General features: G+C 35.6%; 1 protein-coding gene across 1 annotated transcript in view; it reads right to left on the bottom strand.

The window, feature by feature from the left end:
* Positions 1 to 6207: 6207 nt before the first annotated feature.
* The window catches only part of LOC110101191 (ABC transporter B family member 5), a 28484-nt gene continuing 15850 nt past the window's right edge, over positions 6208 to 18841 (bottom strand). The window contains exons 6-13 of the mRNA XM_020828985.2: positions 15669 to 15913; positions 14790 to 15315; positions 14420 to 14693; positions 13508 to 14340; positions 8843 to 9109; positions 7840 to 8103; positions 7454 to 7747; positions 6208 to 6747 (exon numbers count right to left, since the gene is read on the bottom strand). Of these exons, the coding sequence (XP_020684644.1) occupies positions 6397 to 6747; positions 7454 to 7747; positions 7840 to 8103; positions 8843 to 9109; positions 13508 to 14340; positions 14420 to 14693; positions 14790 to 15315; positions 15669 to 15913 (3054 nt within the window). The 3' untranslated portion in view covers positions 6208 to 6396. The remainder of the gene's footprint in view (positions 6748 to 7453; positions 7748 to 7839; positions 8104 to 8842; positions 9110 to 13507; positions 14341 to 14419; positions 14694 to 14789; positions 15316 to 15668; positions 15914 to 18841) is intronic.

Genomic DNA, 18841 nt, shown 5'->3' with positions numbered 1-18841 from the left:
ATTACACATATTGGATGACGTGACGTGTTTTGGTTAGTCTTCGGACCATCTGGTAACCGCACAGAATAATTTCTCCTACTACTAACCCCAATAGTAATCAGTGTCATTGCCAAAATAAAAATAATCAATACTTAGTAAGATATTAAAAATATTTTTTATGTTATGTTAAAAAATAAATAAAATAAAAAAAATATGATCACACTTTGCATAAAAAATATGCTTTGTTCAATCAAGATTTTATGATCTAAGAAATTGGTCATTGTTTTTTAATGTTTTTTATAAATGAGCTAAATTTTTTACAAAGATTTTTAGAACAATCTTTTTTTTTTAATTATTTTAAAGTTATTTTTTTACTTTCGTAGGTGTTCATCCTTAATTTTGATGATATTATTTTGTCCTCCTTAACAAAGTTTTTCTAATTATTTTTTCTACTTTTCTGATTATCTCTACTGAGATTGCAAGCTTTCTTCCTCTTTTTTAGGAAGGTATTCTTATACATTTCATTGAATTAACAGAGTTAAAGTTGATACCTTCAATATTACTATACTTTGCTACTAATGGACCGTCATAAATAACTTTGTAAGAAACTTTGTTGAAGTGAGCTATATAATCCTGAAGTTACCCCTCCTTTACACAATTCTCCTTGGCCTATTGGTTGAGAGCTTAGGCTTCCAACTAAGAGGTTCAAGGTTCGAGTCTATGTGTATGTGTTGTGTGTGTGAGTTTGCCTTAATTGGCCTAAATGTCCCAAAAAAAAAAAAAAGAAGTTACCCCTCTTTTTGCTTAATAATGCAAATAAGCATATGAGCGGCCTTCTGCAACCTCTATGAGGTAGAAATTATGACAAAAATTGAAAAAGAATATTCTAGTGAGAGGCAGATACAAGAACTACTGATGTAGTACATCAAGTTGATGAGGATAATCAAGTTAAAAGTCCAATTATAAAGGTTAAGACCAATGCCCAAGAAAATGAACAAAGAAATGATCCAATTACAATAGCTCAATAATGAGCCCATAGTTTTAATATATAAACGTAATTTATACTTTACTTTTCATCTAGAAGCTTTTTTTTTTTCCATCTAGGAGCTTATATGATTAACAATGAAATGGTTAGGTAAGGATGAGATAATAAAAAATGGGTATGTAAAACTCCCCATTAATATCCACTAACCCCTCCCCCCATTTTTCCTTCAATTTCTTTTCCAAAAGTTAAATCATTTAATGCCTATAAATATGGGCCGATATACATTGTAATTTTCAATTTTTAAAATAAAATAAATTTATGGAGAAGTTCCTTTCATTTGTTTGGTGCTTGATGGCTTTAAGCGTATGTCTTTTTGAGTGAGAATAAGTTGTTATATGTAATTAACGAGGCGGGAACAGACGGCTGGACTGCTGGACAGTAGATTAAATTTTCAATTACTAATTGTATATCCAATGCATTGAAAGAACAACTAAACTTCAAAAAAAAAAATATATAAATTGAATACCTTTCTTCCAAAATGTCACGTCTATGGTACACAATTTCACATCTTCTATTCATTTTGATTAAAATAAGTTCTACTTGAAAATTTTAGAGCAACAAAAAATAAGTCACAGTTTAGTGAGTAAAACATACTTCTAATTTATAATAACTCAAGGCAATTAAAACAATATCCATGATTCCTTTTCATTTCATATCATAATATAATTTATTTTAATTATATTATTTCATCAAGACTTTCAATATTATGCATAAATCATATATGTCATATATAAATAATATTTGTATTCATAACTTTCTCATTTCTCATAAAAAATACAACAATCATCGGAGCCGCCGTCTAATTTATTAGCAATGAAGGTACTCCTTTTCCATTTCCTTTCTATTTTCCATAACATTTTTCATTTACGTGCATGAGTACATTGCGTCACCAGTCAGTACCACAAGGGGTGTGCTCCATCAGTTAACATGCACATACAAGTATTCTACATAAATCATATCATTCATTTACTTTCTATGAAAATATATATTATGACACATATTTTCATTTGATTCAATATGATCAATCATTGGGGAAAAAGACCGATCATAATCTAATTTGTAATAAATACTTAATAAGCAATAAACAGATAGCAGCATCTTTCAATATATTTAATTTAAGAAAAAATAAAATTGTTACTGTAATTAAAAGACATGAATACTCATCTTGAACTTAAAAAATGTGTTGTTTCACTTTTACTCATTTACGGTAGATATAAAGCCTATAAAAGATTACTTCATTAAATTTAATTAATTAATTGCTCTTAATTTCCTCTAACTTAATAATCACTCTGTTGCCGACAGATTAATACCTACAATTACATTATATTTTATAATTTATCTTCAACTCATAATATTCTCAAATTTTAACATTAAAATTACTCTCATAATTCTAATAATCAAGTATTGTTTTATTTTTTTATAACGAACATGTCAATAAAGACTCTTTGTATTAACATCATGTAATGTACTCCATAAGATGTACATCAAGCTAAGATCTTCCACCAAGGAAGGGCCTCATTTGTAATCGACTGCAATACTAGTGGATTCATTCAAACTGGGCTAGGCCCCGTGGTTTTTCCCCCTTTTCAAGAGTTTTCCACGTAAAAATCTTGGTATCTCGTAAATGCTAGACCCTCTCTCTTTATCTGATTGCGTGCCGGATTTTCGTACAATGCTAAGATGATAAACTTTATATTTCTCTACCGCCACGAATACTCCTGGACGCAACACTACTAATATGGACCATCATAAATAACTTTGCAAGGCACTTTGTTGTAGTGAGCCATGTAATCCTTAGGGGTGTTAATTTTTGACACGACACGAATCCGATCCAGAAAAATCCAGGTTAGGGTCAACCCGGATCCGAAACAAGTCGGGTTCGTGTTCAACAAATCAACTCGTTTTAAAAAACGGGTTGAGTTCGGGTTGACCCAACAACCCGAAATTGACACAAAACTCGTATTAGACCCGAAACCCATTTTGAACCGATTTTTTACACCAAAACTAGCAATTTTGGGTCAACCCCGGGTCATTCATGTCGGTTCGAGTTGACCCGGACCCGAATCGGGTTGGGTTCGGGTCTGAGAACCTGACCCGTTTTTAAAAACGGGTCGTGTTCAGGTTGACCCGAATAGTGTCGTGTCAGTTTCGAATTCAACCCGAACCCGATCCGTTGACCCGAATTTACACCCCTAGTAATCCTGAATTTACTCCTCTTTTTGCTTAATACAAATAAGCATATGAGTGGCCTTGGGCAACCTCTATGAGGTGAAAATTATGCCAAAAATTGAAAGAGAATATTCTAGTGAGAGGAGGCAAATAAAAGAGCTACTGATGTAGCACATCATAATCAAATTAAAAGCCTAATTATAAAGGTTAATACCAAAGCTCAAGAAAAGAATCAAAGAAATTATCCAATTACAAGAGCTCAATGATGAGCCTATAGTTTTAAAATATTTTTAACGTAATTTATACTTTAGTTTTAATCTAAAAGATTTTTTTTTTTCATCTAAAAACTTATATGATAAAAAATGAGATGCTTACGTAAGGATGAGACAATAAAAAAATGGCTATATGAAACTTCTCCTTAATATCCACCAACCCCTCCCCCTATTTTTCCTTCAATTTCTTTTCCAAAAGTTAATCTTTTAATGCCTAAAAATATGGGCCGATATACATTGTAATTTTTTATTTTTGAAATGAAATAAATTTATGGAGAAGTTCTTTTCATTTGTTTGTTGCTTGATGGCTTTACACGTGTTGCGGATCTGTTTTCATGGATTATATTTTTGATGATAGCAAACACTCTTATTTCTCTACGACTGCCTTATCTACTGACTTTTCAGGTCTACAAGATCATACTACAATTTGGAATCAGCTCAAGATTGGGTAGACTAGGTCTGAGTCAGTTTGTACCACTTTTTCCTTTCTTGAGTCTATTGTATTTGGTGTGGCTCCTTATGCTATGTAACTTTACACACACACATCTTGGAAGATTTTCTGTCTGTTCCCTAGAGTTTATTGTTTTTGGTAACATCGTTCGGGACGATATTTATATCGGCCTGGACGATCGGTTAAAAAACAGAAACCCTAATTAGGGCATCATCCTCATTAAGGCAGCCGTCATTAAGCCGATCGGCCTGGACGATCTTTGTATCGGCCAAGACGATAGGCTCAAATCAGAAAGAATCAGCCGACATGATCAATTTAGGTATTATTTATTTCAGGACATCGGCCAGGACTATGCAGCACAATTATGCCTAAATTAATCTGGTAATTATGGAAAGCAATTAAGGCTGATTGATAAGATCACATCGGCCAGGCCGATCGCAGGATAGGTCAGGACGATGTCCTGAACGATTGACATCGGTCAGACTCTATTCCAGGCGATATTCAGGACGATTGTACTCGGATTTGAACTAATCGGCCAGGACAATATTGTATCGGCCTGGACGATGTAAAAAATTTTCTTCAGATCGTCTCAAATCGTCCCGGCTGATTGAGCTTATTTTGTACTGATCGGCCAGGACGATATTCATATCGGCATGGACGATAAAGTCGACAAGTTGCATTAATGAGCTCGTTTTGAGCTCTTCTATTTAAGCTTTGACAAAGCACTTTGTAAGTGTCTTTGGCAGCCATTGTAGCTTCATTCTTTTGGGGGAAACTTGAAGAGAGATCTTGAAAGTGAGTGAGGAACGGGTGAAGTTTGAGATAGGGAGAAGATCCTGTGAGGGGGGACTCAAGGGAGTGTGGAGGGGGATTCCACAAGGTTGCTCCGGTAAGCTTGCACCTTAATACCGTCGGATTCAAGGCTCGTCTTGAGGGAAGTTCACAGAAGAAGAAAATCTCTTTGGTGTCAAAGGACCCGGTGACTCCGCCGCACAGGGGAAGGTGGAAGTGATTTTGTAAGGGCTTCTCCGCCTAGGTGTGGGGGCTAAATGACAGACACTTAGTTTAGTGCAATACTTGGAGGTTGCCTCCAAGGAGTGGACGTAGGTCAAGGTTTGACCGAACCACTATAAATCTGATGTGTTCTTTCATTTATTATTTCCGCATTTAATTTTCGCATTGTGTTTTTTATGTGGTGAATCTTGGTTAGTGTTTTTGATCGCATGATATTTTAAAATATCGATTCACACCTTTTTTGTTAGCCTTGGGACTAGTTCATATGGGCCTAACATCCCTAACGAATTTTCAACACGTATGTCTTTTTGAGTGAAATTAAGGCTTCATTTGTGACGGCTCTCTTACTGTTTCTTAAAGCAGTTTTCTAGTACAAAAATTAGTTTTCTTTAAGAAGCAATAAAATAGTCGTCCCAAATGAAGTTTAAGTTTTTATATTTATTTATTTTATGTTACTTATAAATCTTCTTAAACACCTACTCTAAAATACTTACAACTGTTCCTCCACTTCATAATCATCATCTAAGACTAATAAACCAACAATCAAATTCATGAAAACCCCATAAACACTTCCATATAACCATTAGCACAAATAGAGAATAGTTGGACATAGTCTTATTCTCTACCCTTCATCCTTTTAAACTCCACCAAACCCTATTATCAACTTCAAATCACAAGTTAACATCCTAATCTAACATTTCACAATCATTTATAACAAATTATCTCACATAAATGTCACTCTCCAAAGTGATCTTCCAAATCAACTCAAATCAGCCAAATTAGACTAGTCTTAGCATTTCTACTAATATACCTCTCTAAATCACTCATCATTCTACCATAAACTCCATAAGCCTTCTCTAAATATCAAATTAAAAATCCATAGCTTTCTCTAGCCATTAATCTCACCAAAAAGCTACCAACAACCATCAAATACTAGAATCAAAATCTAAATTAAGAAGTATGAATGATAGTTCATCCTTTTAAAAATCCTTGAAGGCATTGAGAAGCTCCATATGATCAATAATTCCCTCATACATGTTAAGTAGTGTCTTTATGAACTTTCAAGGAACTAATTCCTCTAGAATCTCTAGTGTAAGAGGAGAAGTATGAATAAGTTCTTTTATAAGTGACAATGTTCTCAACATCAATTAGAGGGCTTTTCTCTTTCAATATGCTAACTTGGGCATGAGGTAACCGAGTAGAAAAACAGTAACTGAGCAACCACCTCAGTAAATTGATTATCACACATAAATCAGTTTCTTTTGAAGGACAAAAAAATCAAGTAAGAGAAATGCATCTTATTTGGGGAGTTCAGATGTATGGGAAACTTCTAATGAATGAACAGAATCTCTAACAACTTGATTGATAAATAATGCAAGAAATGGATAACAAAGGTGAAAAGCTACAAGGAGAACAAACTAATAACCTTATGAGACAACTTAAAAAAGGGGATGTAGGACCATTTATCAAGTGGAACCTGAGTGAAAAGCTACCAAAGAAGCATAAGCTCCATCCTTCATATTGATCAATCCTTCATGATTTCCTTTCTCTATGATCACTCCATTTTTTACTACTGCAATGAGATCAGCATTTTTTATTGTGGTTAGCCGATGAGCAATCACTATAGTAGTCCGAACGACCATAACCCTATCCAATGCATCCTGAACAATTCCTTCAGATTCAGCATCAAGTGCACTTGTAGCCTCATCCAAGAGCAAAATTCTTGGCTGCTTGATAATGGCTCGAGCAATAGCTACCCTTTGTTTTTGACCTCCAGATAGTTGGACTCCTCGCTCTCCGACCATTGTGTTATAACCCTGCAAGTTAGTTTTTCAAAATAAACAGTCAGTGACGTTTATTGTGAAATGATTCATGAAATAGATTTTAAAAATTAAAAGAAAGGATATTAATTTACAAAAATTTAAAGAAAGGATATTAATTTACAAGTAGTATTGATTAATAAATCTTTCTGAAGACATACTAAAATATGCTATAGGGGGTGTCAATATTTGACCCGACCTGAACCCCGACCCGAAAATTTCGGGTTCGGGTCAACCCGAATCCGAACCGGATTGGGTTCGGGTTAGGGATTTCGACCAGTTTGTAAAACCAGTTTGGGTTGACGTGGAAACCCGAAATCAACCGGGTTTGACCCTCTTTTAATTAATTTAGGAGGGTTTTAAAAGATTGTTATGAAATAAGTAAATGATATTACAAAAAAAAATTATAAACATTGTTTTCCAAATTAAATTAAGCTTGATTTATTTTAAATTGATTGAAGTAAATCTTACCTTAATTTGATTTAGATTTAAATAAATTAAATTAAATAAAAAAATTAGTAAAACAAATCCGAAGCGGGTCGGGTTCGGGTTCGGGTTCGGGTTCGGGTTCGGAAACCGACCCGTTTGCAAAAAACAGTTCGGGTCGAGTCGAACAATGTCGGGTCAGTTTCGGGTTGGACCCGAACCTGACCCGTGACCCGATTTTGACAGCCCTGCTGTAGTTTATGAATGGTGATCTAACCTGCTGTAAGCTACAAATAAACTTGTGGGCGTTTGCTGACTCTGCAGCTGCTAAAATCTCAGCTTCAGTTGCTTTTCCTTCCTTCCCATAAGCAATGTTCGCTCTTATTGTATCATTGAACAAGACTGGTTCCTGACTCACCAAACCCATCTGTTTCCTCAACCATTTTAGCTTAAACTTTTCCAGTTCTATTCCATCCAGCATAATATGACCCGAATCTGGATCATAAAATCTCTGCAGCAGTGCTATTGCTGTTGACTTACCACTACCGCTCGCACCTACCAATGCAACAGTCTATAAAGGAGAAATAAGACCGTTAGAATTCAAATTTTGCTCCCAAGACAGCTAAAATTTTACATCCACAACTAACGCAGCAAATATATTACCTTTCCAGATTGAACAGATAAGCAAAAATCCTGGAAAACTTGAACATCTGGCCTTGAAGGGTACTTGAAACTAACATGAGAGAATTCTATGTGGCCTTCCAATGTTTCTAAAGTCATCCCAGAGTTATCGCTTGGATTAATTTTGGATTTGCGGTCAAGAATGGCAAAAATAGAAGCTGCAGCAGATTTAGCTTTAGATGAGTCGGTTGCTAGGGAGCTCGACTGAGAAATTCCAATGGCTGTCAATGAAAGGGTGAAGAAAACCTGCACCACAGAGAACATTCTTGCGTCTTCTTTAACAAACATTGATACTTCAATAGTGTGTATCAAGTAAACTTTAATCAATAACAATATTCTTTTTTATTTAATTAGACAAGAATCATAAGATTTCATTATTAAAAATGAAGTAGTTTAATTTTAACTTTCATTCTAGAAGCAAATGAATTAATTAATTAAGATCATTAAAAATACTAAATTTTTCATTTTTTTTAATTCTATCACTTTGCTGTTGGTGCACTTGCAAGTAATTCAAATATATCATTTACTATTTTAATTTCTTAACATATTATAATTGGATTACAATTATATTATAATATTTAAAATCTTCGACGGTATATCTATTATAAAATTAAAATTTTCATTTCAAATTAAGAAAAGTATATATGCCCGTAAATTCAATTATATCTTCAAATTATATATGGAATAAAAAAAATGTCTACTTGAGACAGCTACATCATTCTATAAAGTTGATTGTGAAATTGATGTAGATAAAGCAACTTCACTATTATGATTTCAGAAAGCAACTTCCCACTATAGAAATATCTGAAAAGCAATGAGAAAGTAATAGCCAAACAAAATAATATTGATTTTCTACATAGCAAAGCAAGCAGAAAGCTATCCCAAATAAACCCTTAATCCCACCATATTGCAAATTTTAGTTAATCATTTGACTCATATTCTCTTCAAAAAGGTGAACAAAGACGAATTTGAAAGAATTACATACCTGAAATACTTTACGAAATGTTGTCTTCCCATCCTGAACTAGGTGAGCTCCAATATAGAAACAAATTGCATACACGCAAAAGAGTATGAAGAAGGAAACTCCATAACCAATCCCGCCAATCACTCCTTGTTTGATTCCTGTTTTTATATGACCTTCACACTTATTCATATAAAGTTCCATAACTTTCTCTTCAGCTGAGAATGAAGCAACTGTCCTTATGCTTCCCACTGCATCATTCGCCACCTGACTTGCTTCTTCGTACATCATCTACAGACATAATTCAAGGAGTAATCATGTTTTAGCATAATGTGGTGATGACTCAAGGAGTATCTATCTAACAAATTAAGGCTTCGTTTGGGACGGCTTTCTTACTGTTTCTTAAAATGGCTTTCTAGTACAAAAATTTTAACAGTAAGAAAGCCGTCCCAAACGAAGCTTAACTTTGAGAAGTTTCCCAATGTTTTTTCTTGTTTTTTCTTGTATATATGATTGTATATATATACCTGATAAAAGTAAGGATTCGTTTGGAACGGTTTTCTTACTACTTCTTAAAGCAGCTTTCTTGTACTAGAAATCTGCTTTAAGAAGCAGTAAGAAAGACTTCCAAATGAAGCCTAATATTTTTCCAACAATTTTGAGCAGGTCAAGTCTTTTAAGATGAACAAGGTTTCCATATGCCGCCAATTGTGCAAGTGAAAAGGGCAGCACTAGTTCAAACTAAGTGCATTCTCTGGTTTCCAGAAAAAGAATATGAAAATATGATGAGAATGAGATGAAGAAATAATTGGGAGGAGAATTCGTTTATGACTTTCATGAACTCGGTTGGTAAAACTGTTAAATTTATCCGTTAAGATAATTTCTAGAGAAATATAGGAGTCTGCCATCAGAAAGTAGCCTCCAACACGAAAGGCCATAGCAATCTATTAGGATGGTAATAAAACTTCGAGCAAAAACTAAATTAAAATGATAGAATAATCACAATAAAGTTTACAAACACAAAGACGCAACATCTTATATGATTTGGTGCATTCCAACATTTGACTACTCAATCCGCTAAGCTTCAAAAAAACTAGGGGTGTAAGTGAGCCGAGCCGGCTCACGAGCCGGAAATAACTCCTACTAAAATCCAACATGAATCCTATATCCAAACAACCCTTTTTGTATTAAATATGATTCATTATGATTTATTGTAATTAATTATCATTAATTATATTTTATTATAATTAATTATTATCAATTATAATTAGTTTATATTAATTATAATTAATTGTGATTAATCATAATTATTTATCATTAATCATAATTATTTATTATTAATTATAATAACTTATTATTAACTATAATTAATTATTATTAATCACTGTTAATTCAAAAAAAGGAAAAGAGGAAAAAGGGGAAGAAAGAAGTTGTGTGCCTCGATATGCGTGCCAACATCGCTGATATAGCCGTCAACCAAGGGGTGTCAAAATGGGTCAACGGGCCGGGTTTGAGTCCAACCCGACTTGACCCGAGTCCAAATGGGTCAACCCAAACCCAACCCGGTTTTGCAAATGGGTCAGATTTCTCAACCCGAACCCGACCTGTGCGGGTTGTCGGGTTAACCCGACTCGACCAACGAACCCGACTTTAACCAATTTTAATGATAATTATTTTTTAGAACGATTTGAAATTACTGCAGTTTTTGTCAAAGAGGGAGCATATTAGTCACATAATCAATACATAATAGAGATTAGGGAGTAGTTTGATATTTTAAGCTATGATATTAATTAATTAATCTCTTTAGGAATCTGGATTTAGTTAATTAAAACAAAAAAAAGCTTCGCATGCTTTATGGCTTTGTCGACTGACACGGCGGTTGACAGATGACTGACGCGATGACTAACGAGTGGGATTTGATGGCTGCAACTCAATGAGTGCGGACTACTGACTTTGGACGAAGGATGAGACGATTGACGCAACACGCACGGACCTAAGAGTTCTTTTGGGTCAACACGGGTTGATTTCGGGTTGCCGAGTCAACCCGAACCCGACCCGATTTTGCAAGCGGGTCAAAAATTCGAACCCGAACCGAACCTATATCGTAAAAGAGTTGACCCAAAACCGAAATTTTTCGGGTCGGGTTCCGATCTGGTTTCTGGTCGGGTCAGATTTTGACACCCCTATGTTGACCCCGCCGCAAAAGGTATAAAGTTCCAAAAACCTGTCATTGGTGCTTGCAGTGCAAAGAGCCAGCACATATGCATGTTTTTCTTAGTGTAGTGGGAGGAAATTCGCTGCGATGCTCACGATGAGGCAAGTAATCCTCATGCGCTTTTTTTAGCATAGCGGGGCAAAATATAAGTACCCGTGCATGTGCTTTAGTGCCTATGGGGAAACAATAGTGCATTTTTAAATAGGTACCCCTGAATGCTCATACACGCCTTTCTTGGTGAGGAGGGATTGAAGACTACGACCGTGGTGTCACACGACATCGATCATGCACGTCTTTCTTAACATGGAGAGAAGGGCATTACTCCCCAAATTTCTACCAAACAGGGAAAATCTGGGGTGCTGTCGAAATTGAGAGTGAAAATGCACAAAATTAAAAGAACAATAAGGCACCTGATTCAAGCTGAATGATTAGGAATAGGAGTTTCAAATTGAACAACAGGAAACTGGACCCTAAAATTCTAAAATGCACAATTAATTCAAAAGTGCAAATGCTAAATGATGATTGAAATCATTCAAATAAGCATAAATAAATAAGCATGAGATTCGTGGCAGGTAACCTTTAGATATGAACAACTTGCAAATGACATCAATCGACTACAAAGGGTATAAACACCTTCTACATGCGAAAATGAAGAACTTGCTATGCAAGCAACAGTCAACCTGTAGATTAAAATGACAACACCGGCAATTAATGAAGGACGACTTGTCATGCACAGAATATGTCATACAAAATCAATACTAGATAGCAAACAATGAATGTGACAATGCCTTGCAGTCGACATCAGTGTTTGGCATGCAATTGAAGTCACTAAAGATGAGCATAATAAGCCACATGTGAATGATGATGGTGGATATGATGCAAGTACAATAATGCTCCCTATAAGCATGTCTAAAAGACTGTAGTCAACATATAAGTAGAAGGGCTTATGATGTGACAGTTCACATGCAGATAATAATCAATAATCCACTGTGAACATGAACAACTACGAACAACTATAGGAGACCCATCATGTTGCAGTAGTCTAACTTTGAAAGACAACGAATAACATGCAGTAAATGCTGGATCATCCCTGCAGTTAACAGCCACCCGGCAACAGGTAAATGCAATAAGTCCTTGCAAGTTCAAATAACCACTACGTAATAGATGCAAGCATCCACAGTCTGCTGTAGAAGGCCTACTGCATATTCAACATACTACCTACAAGCAAAATGCAGGACTATGAGGAACGTAAACACCTGCAAGTAACACAAGATCTGTGCTAAGTGCAGCTTGCCCGCAGATGATAGTGGGGATCTTATAATGCATACAATGAGCCTATCTGCAAGCAGTAATGAATGCAACGCTGCTTGACAGTGAACGTCAAGACGGAGATGGGTAAACAACCCTGCTCGCAGTCAATAATAGTTGACTGATGAATAAATGCATTGATCCGCTTAGGAACAACAACAACGGATGTAGCAACCTGCCAGCTAACATGTATAGATGATCATTGGAATTGCACTGAGGTGAGCCTCATATTGCACAATTTTAAACAATGCTTCCTGCACTCTGATATGTACGTACTTATAGAAGATTACTTCATCATAAGCCAAAGACGAGGAATCTAATGATGCATCAACCGAGCCTTTGGTCTCATCAGATTATGAAAACTCATATATCACAAAACGACCTCATATCATTTGGATGTCCTTATCCATTATAAGAAAGTATCGGGTAACTTATAAATCTGATCTCTAGGAATGATAAGGCAATCATAAGGGATCTTGCTAGACTAAGTGGTGTTCTTGTAACTTATCAATGGAAGCATAATGCAACTCATGTCAATGCTGCTATGGATAAGGATGGAGCCTACATCAAAACAACTAAGTATCTCATGGTTATGTCGGGTGATAACCCTACAATTCAACTGTAAGCAAAAGCAATGAATCAGTAGTAAAAATCACAGGCCATTGAATTACAATGCTATGCCACTGAATCCACAACACTCATATAAACTGACAGAAAACCTTTTTTAAAACTCCTCCCAATAATCTAACAGGAACCGAAACAGCCAAATCCTTCCTTAAAAGAAGTTATAGACTTCCTTCTGCAAACACCTGAAAATTTTCTCCCTTTGTTCACTGAATTGAAATCCTCTCCCCTAAGGCTCTATTCTTTGTAAATCAATAATAGGATATCTTCATATCAATACAATCTAAAAAATATTCTTATAAACCACGAAATGAATTAATGAAATATTTGAATTTAAAGAAGACATTCATCCATATCTTCAGAAGAGTTTATCAAGACAAAGGCTAGCTACATAGATATAACACAATCCAAGGTAACAAGTCATAAACCGTAAAATAAAACACAATGGAAGTGAATGCTACCAAAGCAAAAGTAAAATTTTTCAAATTCTGAACACTAAACTGAAGCAGTGATTATAAATTTTAAGAAAGCTAAAGACAAACCTTTGTATCCTCACTGAATCCTGTTGCGAACTTCATCTGTAGCCATCCAGTGATGCCTAAGAGAGGAACTATGGATAAAATAATAAGTGCGAGTAGCCAATTGGCAACAAAAGCAATTACCAAACCAGCAGTTAATGTTGTAATGCTCTGAACAATTAATGCAAGTGCATCACCAACAAGATTAGTAACTTTGGCTGCATCTGTTAAAAGTCTAGCACCAACTGCTCCACTGGAGTTCTCAGGATCGTCAAACCATGCTATCTCCATGTTCACAATCTTCTCAAATGTCATCAATCTAATTCTTCTTATCAACTTGGATCCAGCAACAGCAAAGAAGTATGACATTGCTGGATATGCAACAAAAGAAACAACCCCAAATAATAAGAACACTAACGACCAGAGCTTGGAATCTTTCTTAAGCATGTGAGGAGGCTGATAGTAAGTATGTATAACACCAGACCAGAGTACTCCATAAAAAGGAAAAAGAAGTCCGTTGATGATTGCAAATACTGAACCAAGAAGCAGCATTGGAATTTCTGGTTTGTTAAGGAAGGCAAGGCGATGAAGAGGAACTTCCTTTGGAAGCTCAGGCTTTGCAGTCTTGGGCTGCTCTGATTTACTTCCTTGAACATCAGCTCCTGCGTCCAAATTAAACCCAGCTGAGGATGAATCTTCATGGTTGCTAAGCTCTAAAGGCTCTATTCCAGCAATAAGAAGACTGGCATTGTCTTCATCAGGTAGAGACACGTGATCTGAACTAGGAAACATTCCTTGCAAGCGTATGAGTTGACTATATGCTCCATTTGGGTCTTTCACAAGCTCCAAATGAGAACCTAATCAAAATAGGGAAAAAAATCATTCCCTGCAATTAAAGGAATACAAGGATACACTGCAAACTCATAGGATTTATACCTTTCTCAATTATTGACCCATTTCCTATAACTGCAATAGCATCGGCATTTCGCACCGTGCTTAAACGATGAGCAACAAGAACAGTCGTGCGGTTTATCATGATTCTATTAAGTGCCTCTTGCACAATTTGTTCAGATACGACGTCGAGTGCGCTGGTAGCTTCATCCAGTAGCAATATTCTTGGATCCTTCAGAATAGCTCGAGCAATTGCAATCCTTTGCTTCTGGCCACCAGATAGCTGAATCCCATGCTCACCAACCATTGTATCCAGTCCCTGAGGATCATCAAAAGCTCTAGCTACAATCCACCCCATTTTGAGATAATAAATATTTGGAACTTAGTAAAAAAAAGTTGAAAGACAAAGACCAACCTTAGGCATCTTGTCGATGAACTTGGAAGCATTAGCTATCTCAACAGCAGCTTTAATATCATCAATGGTTGCATTATCCTTACCATATGCAATATTATCTCCAATGCTTGAGGCAAAGAGAACAGGCTCCTGGCTTACAAGTCCCATCTTACCCCTGAGCCATTTAAGTTGGAAATATTTGATTTGTATGCCATCAATAAGGGCTTCACCACCCTGTGGATCATAAAATCTTTGAATCAGACTGATTACTGTTGACTTTCCACAACCACTCTCTCCAACGAGAGCCACAGTGGTCCCACTATGAATTGTGAGAGAAAATCCTCTAAAAATTTGCTCATCTGGTCTCACTGGATAACTGAAATATACTTCTCTAAATTCAATATCTCCATGAATATCATCTAACGTTTTCCCTGTTTTGTCATATAAATCAATCTCTGGCTTTCTATTGATTGTCTCAAACATTTTGTAGGCCGCGGCCTGGCCTGCTGAAAATGCTAACATGCATGGAGGTAACTGACCTAGAGAGCTGATCAAAATAGAATGAAAACATTCACATAAATCTTAATATAATGAATTTAGCATATCCAAATCTTTGCAAAAGCATCATAATAAAGGCTGGAAACATCATATATGAATGAATAGACGGTGAATATTGCTTGAATATTTTATTTTTGATTAATTTTTTGAGTTGAATAGAAAAATTCATTCAAGCTATAATCTGCTTTTGCACGTACTCCAATGTAACTTTTGAATCTGGATATTTTCCAGCTTGATCTCCTTTTAGCAAAGAAATTATACCAAAAACTCTTTGAACATCAACAAAATAACTGAAAATATTTTGAATAAATGAGAGGAAAAATGGTCATTTAAGTAACTTACAAGGCACTAATCATGATTGCTACGATAACATTAATGACAAGTGCACCAGTATATCCTTTTTCTTCAATTAAGATCAGCTTTCCTCCATACCAAATGGCCAAAGAGTAAGCAGAAAATATAAGAAACATTACTGTGCCAAGACCCAATCCAGTAGCCAGGCCATTGTGAACACTGGAAATGTAGGCCTTTTTTACAGCCTTGCAGTACTTGTCCACTGACAGATCTTCTCCAGTAAAAGACGCAACCTGAAAGATAAAAAAGGTTTTAAAACATGGAACTTTTGTTATGCATTCTTAATTTCATGTTTGTCTGCGTTCATGTAAAAATACACAAACTATGATGTTGAGAGTGCATGCATGTTCATATGAATGTACTTTTATGCATATGAAAGTTTTGTATGTAAAGATGAATTTGAACCATTTTCAATTCTACTGAGGAAAACTTGATCAATGATTCACTATACCTAATGGTGGTTTAACTTTGGGGGAGAACTTTGAAGTTTGAGTTGTTAGGTGCACTCATTGTCTTTGGTTTTACATGGTATGCATCAATAACTACTTCAAGACCTTAGATTCTTCTTGAATGCTGTGCAGGAAAACGTAGCTAGTGAAATTAAGAGTGTTGTGAAATATGTGCTTCGAAATCAAAAGAAAAAACACCTAATAGTAAAAGTAGTTTGTAGTGGAATCAAAATATGCCAAAAAAGATAAAAAAATAAAAAACTTTGTTATAAAAAATAGTTTAGATGTAAAAACTAAAAAAATTGGAAAAGATATAGAATGACACATAGGAAATCTAAGAAAGTAATATGTGATGTAAAGAATTTAGCATTTAGTTATTTATATAATAGATTAAATACTAAGGAGGGCTAAAGATGTATGTATAAATTAGACAAGCAAAAAGTTAGGAGAAGTAAGATTTAGTTTAAGTGAAGTGCAATAAGGATGAATATCAAAAAAATATTTTACTTAGAAGAGAATATTCAACATGGAAGACTGAAAAATTTCGATAAACTTTTCAATGAATGTTGTGAGAATACAATTGACTTTAATGACCTTAGCACCGTAAATGAAAATAGAGATTTTTATTTTTATCATTATATTAGTAAAATCAAAGTTGGAAAGGATTTAAAGAAAATGAAGTGTGAAAAAAATAGCAACCTGATAATATATTAATAAAATTGTAAAAATGCTTAGGAGATCAAGAAATTTCTTGACTTACTAAACTCTATAATATTATTTTTAAGACTTAAAAGTTGTCAAATAACTTGTGAAAACTGTGTTGATTCTCATTTTTAAGAACAAAGGTGATGCACAAGAGTGTACGAATTATAGAGAAATTAAGTTAATGTACCATATATTAAAATTATAGGACAGAGTAATCAAGCATAGGTTATAATCTACTTTCTCAAAATCAATTTAGATTCATTTCGGGTATGTCTACTAAGGAAGCTATACATCGGCCGAGAGGTTTGATGAAAAAGTATAGATAGAGTAAGGAGAATATATATGATATTTATTAATTTAGAGAAAGCATATGATAAAGTTCAAAGAGAAGTGATCTAGAGAGATTTAGAAAAGAAAGGAGTTAATTATTAAGGATATGTATATAGGAGCTGAAGCCGACCCCATTTAGTAAGATAAAGGCTTGATGTTGTTGATGATATTGTATACAGGAGCTGTTACTACTATTCAAACAGGGTAATTTGATCAAGTATTTTTCTATTTTAGTTGATAACATCAAATATTAGCTTTAAGCCCAAATCTTTTTGTTTGTCATGGATGTTCTTACAAGACATTTGCAAGAGAATGCACCTTGGTGTATGCTTTTTACTGGTGATATTCTTTTTATTGATAAGACTAGAGTGGGAGTTGATGAAAAACTTGAGAAGCTCAAATACATGATGTGAAATTTGAGTGGTGGGATTGTGACATTGGGTGATCAAGTCACTAAAAAGTGTGCACGTTTTAGATATATCAGTTATATTGTTCATAGAAATGGTGAAATATATGGGAATATTATTAGTAGAATTTAGGTTGGATGGTTGGGCATATAACTTCGAAAAGTCTATTGTAATAGCACTACCCTAAAAGTTAAATATAGTGACATCGCTAATTGAAAGTTCTGAGATTCATTATCCTTAATGGATGTTATGTTTAACCGAGTACCTTTTGTAGTTATAAAATTTTCATAAATCATAGTTGTTGACCTCCATTCAAAAAATAATATTAAAAAAATCAACATACTTACTCAAAATCTCTGCGCGCAAATCCTACTGAAATCCTGCATATACAGCTGCCCCATACCCTGCAGTTCGGCAATTCGACGTTGTTTTTGAACAAGCCACAATTGCCCATTCCCGCGGTTGCGCGACTTCCGCCTCGAATAAGCCTACTTCATCGTTAAATTGAGAACGAAACGAGGCACTTTGTTTTCTAGTTCCCGCACACAATCCTCCTCTGCTTTGAATCCCCTCACCAAGCTCCCACGCCTCCTTCGACAACATTCCTTCCCTTCGGATACGAATCGCATGCCCTGCTCATGCGAAAACCCCAATCTCTACAACAGCCGCAAGACCTTTGATCCTTCTGTACTCGACACCTAGCTGCTTCGATCCCGCCCCCAGCACCATACCCTCTCTTGAATCACCGTGCCAAAGCCGCCTCCTTCTTCCCGAAGCACGAGCCGCATACGTCGATCCTGACGCCTCTGGTACTTGCGCTTATGGCTCGATCCTGCACAGACCAAATCCACAATCCCTTCAATCCCTCAACTACCCTAATGTCAGCCTTCACTAAGTCGTAGAGCCCGTCATCCATCCCTCAAGTCACCGAACACTTGCTCTATGCTCTATCCCCTCACTATGTTGAACATCCTATTTGACACCCACAGCCCTTCTGATCCATGGTTGGCTTCAAATCCCACAGACCCAGCTGAGCCCATTTAATCTCCTCCCTCACAATCGTGCCCAACTACTGTGACAAGCTTTTCTCAATCGAGTCCAGCTCCCCTTTCATTTCTCTGCTTTGCTCGGTCCTACTCCATGCCGAACTCACTACCATGTTTCCTTCCTGGTGTCACAAGCTTGCCCAACCCAATCCCCTATACTCAGCCACAACAGCTTACACTGCATTCCTCCTCCTTCACAACACTTAGCTTTCCCTATTACTATT

This window comes from Dendrobium catenatum, unplaced genomic scaffold (assembly GCF_001605985.2).
Source record: "Dendrobium catenatum unplaced genomic scaffold, ASM160598v2 fragScaff_scaffold_1056, whole genome shotgun sequence".
In the NCBI taxonomy this organism is placed as follows: Eukaryota; Viridiplantae; Streptophyta; class Magnoliopsida; order Asparagales; family Orchidaceae; genus Dendrobium; species Dendrobium catenatum.
The sequence above is the reverse complement of the archived record's forward strand: the minus strand, read 5'-3'. Positions and strand labels throughout refer to the sequence as shown.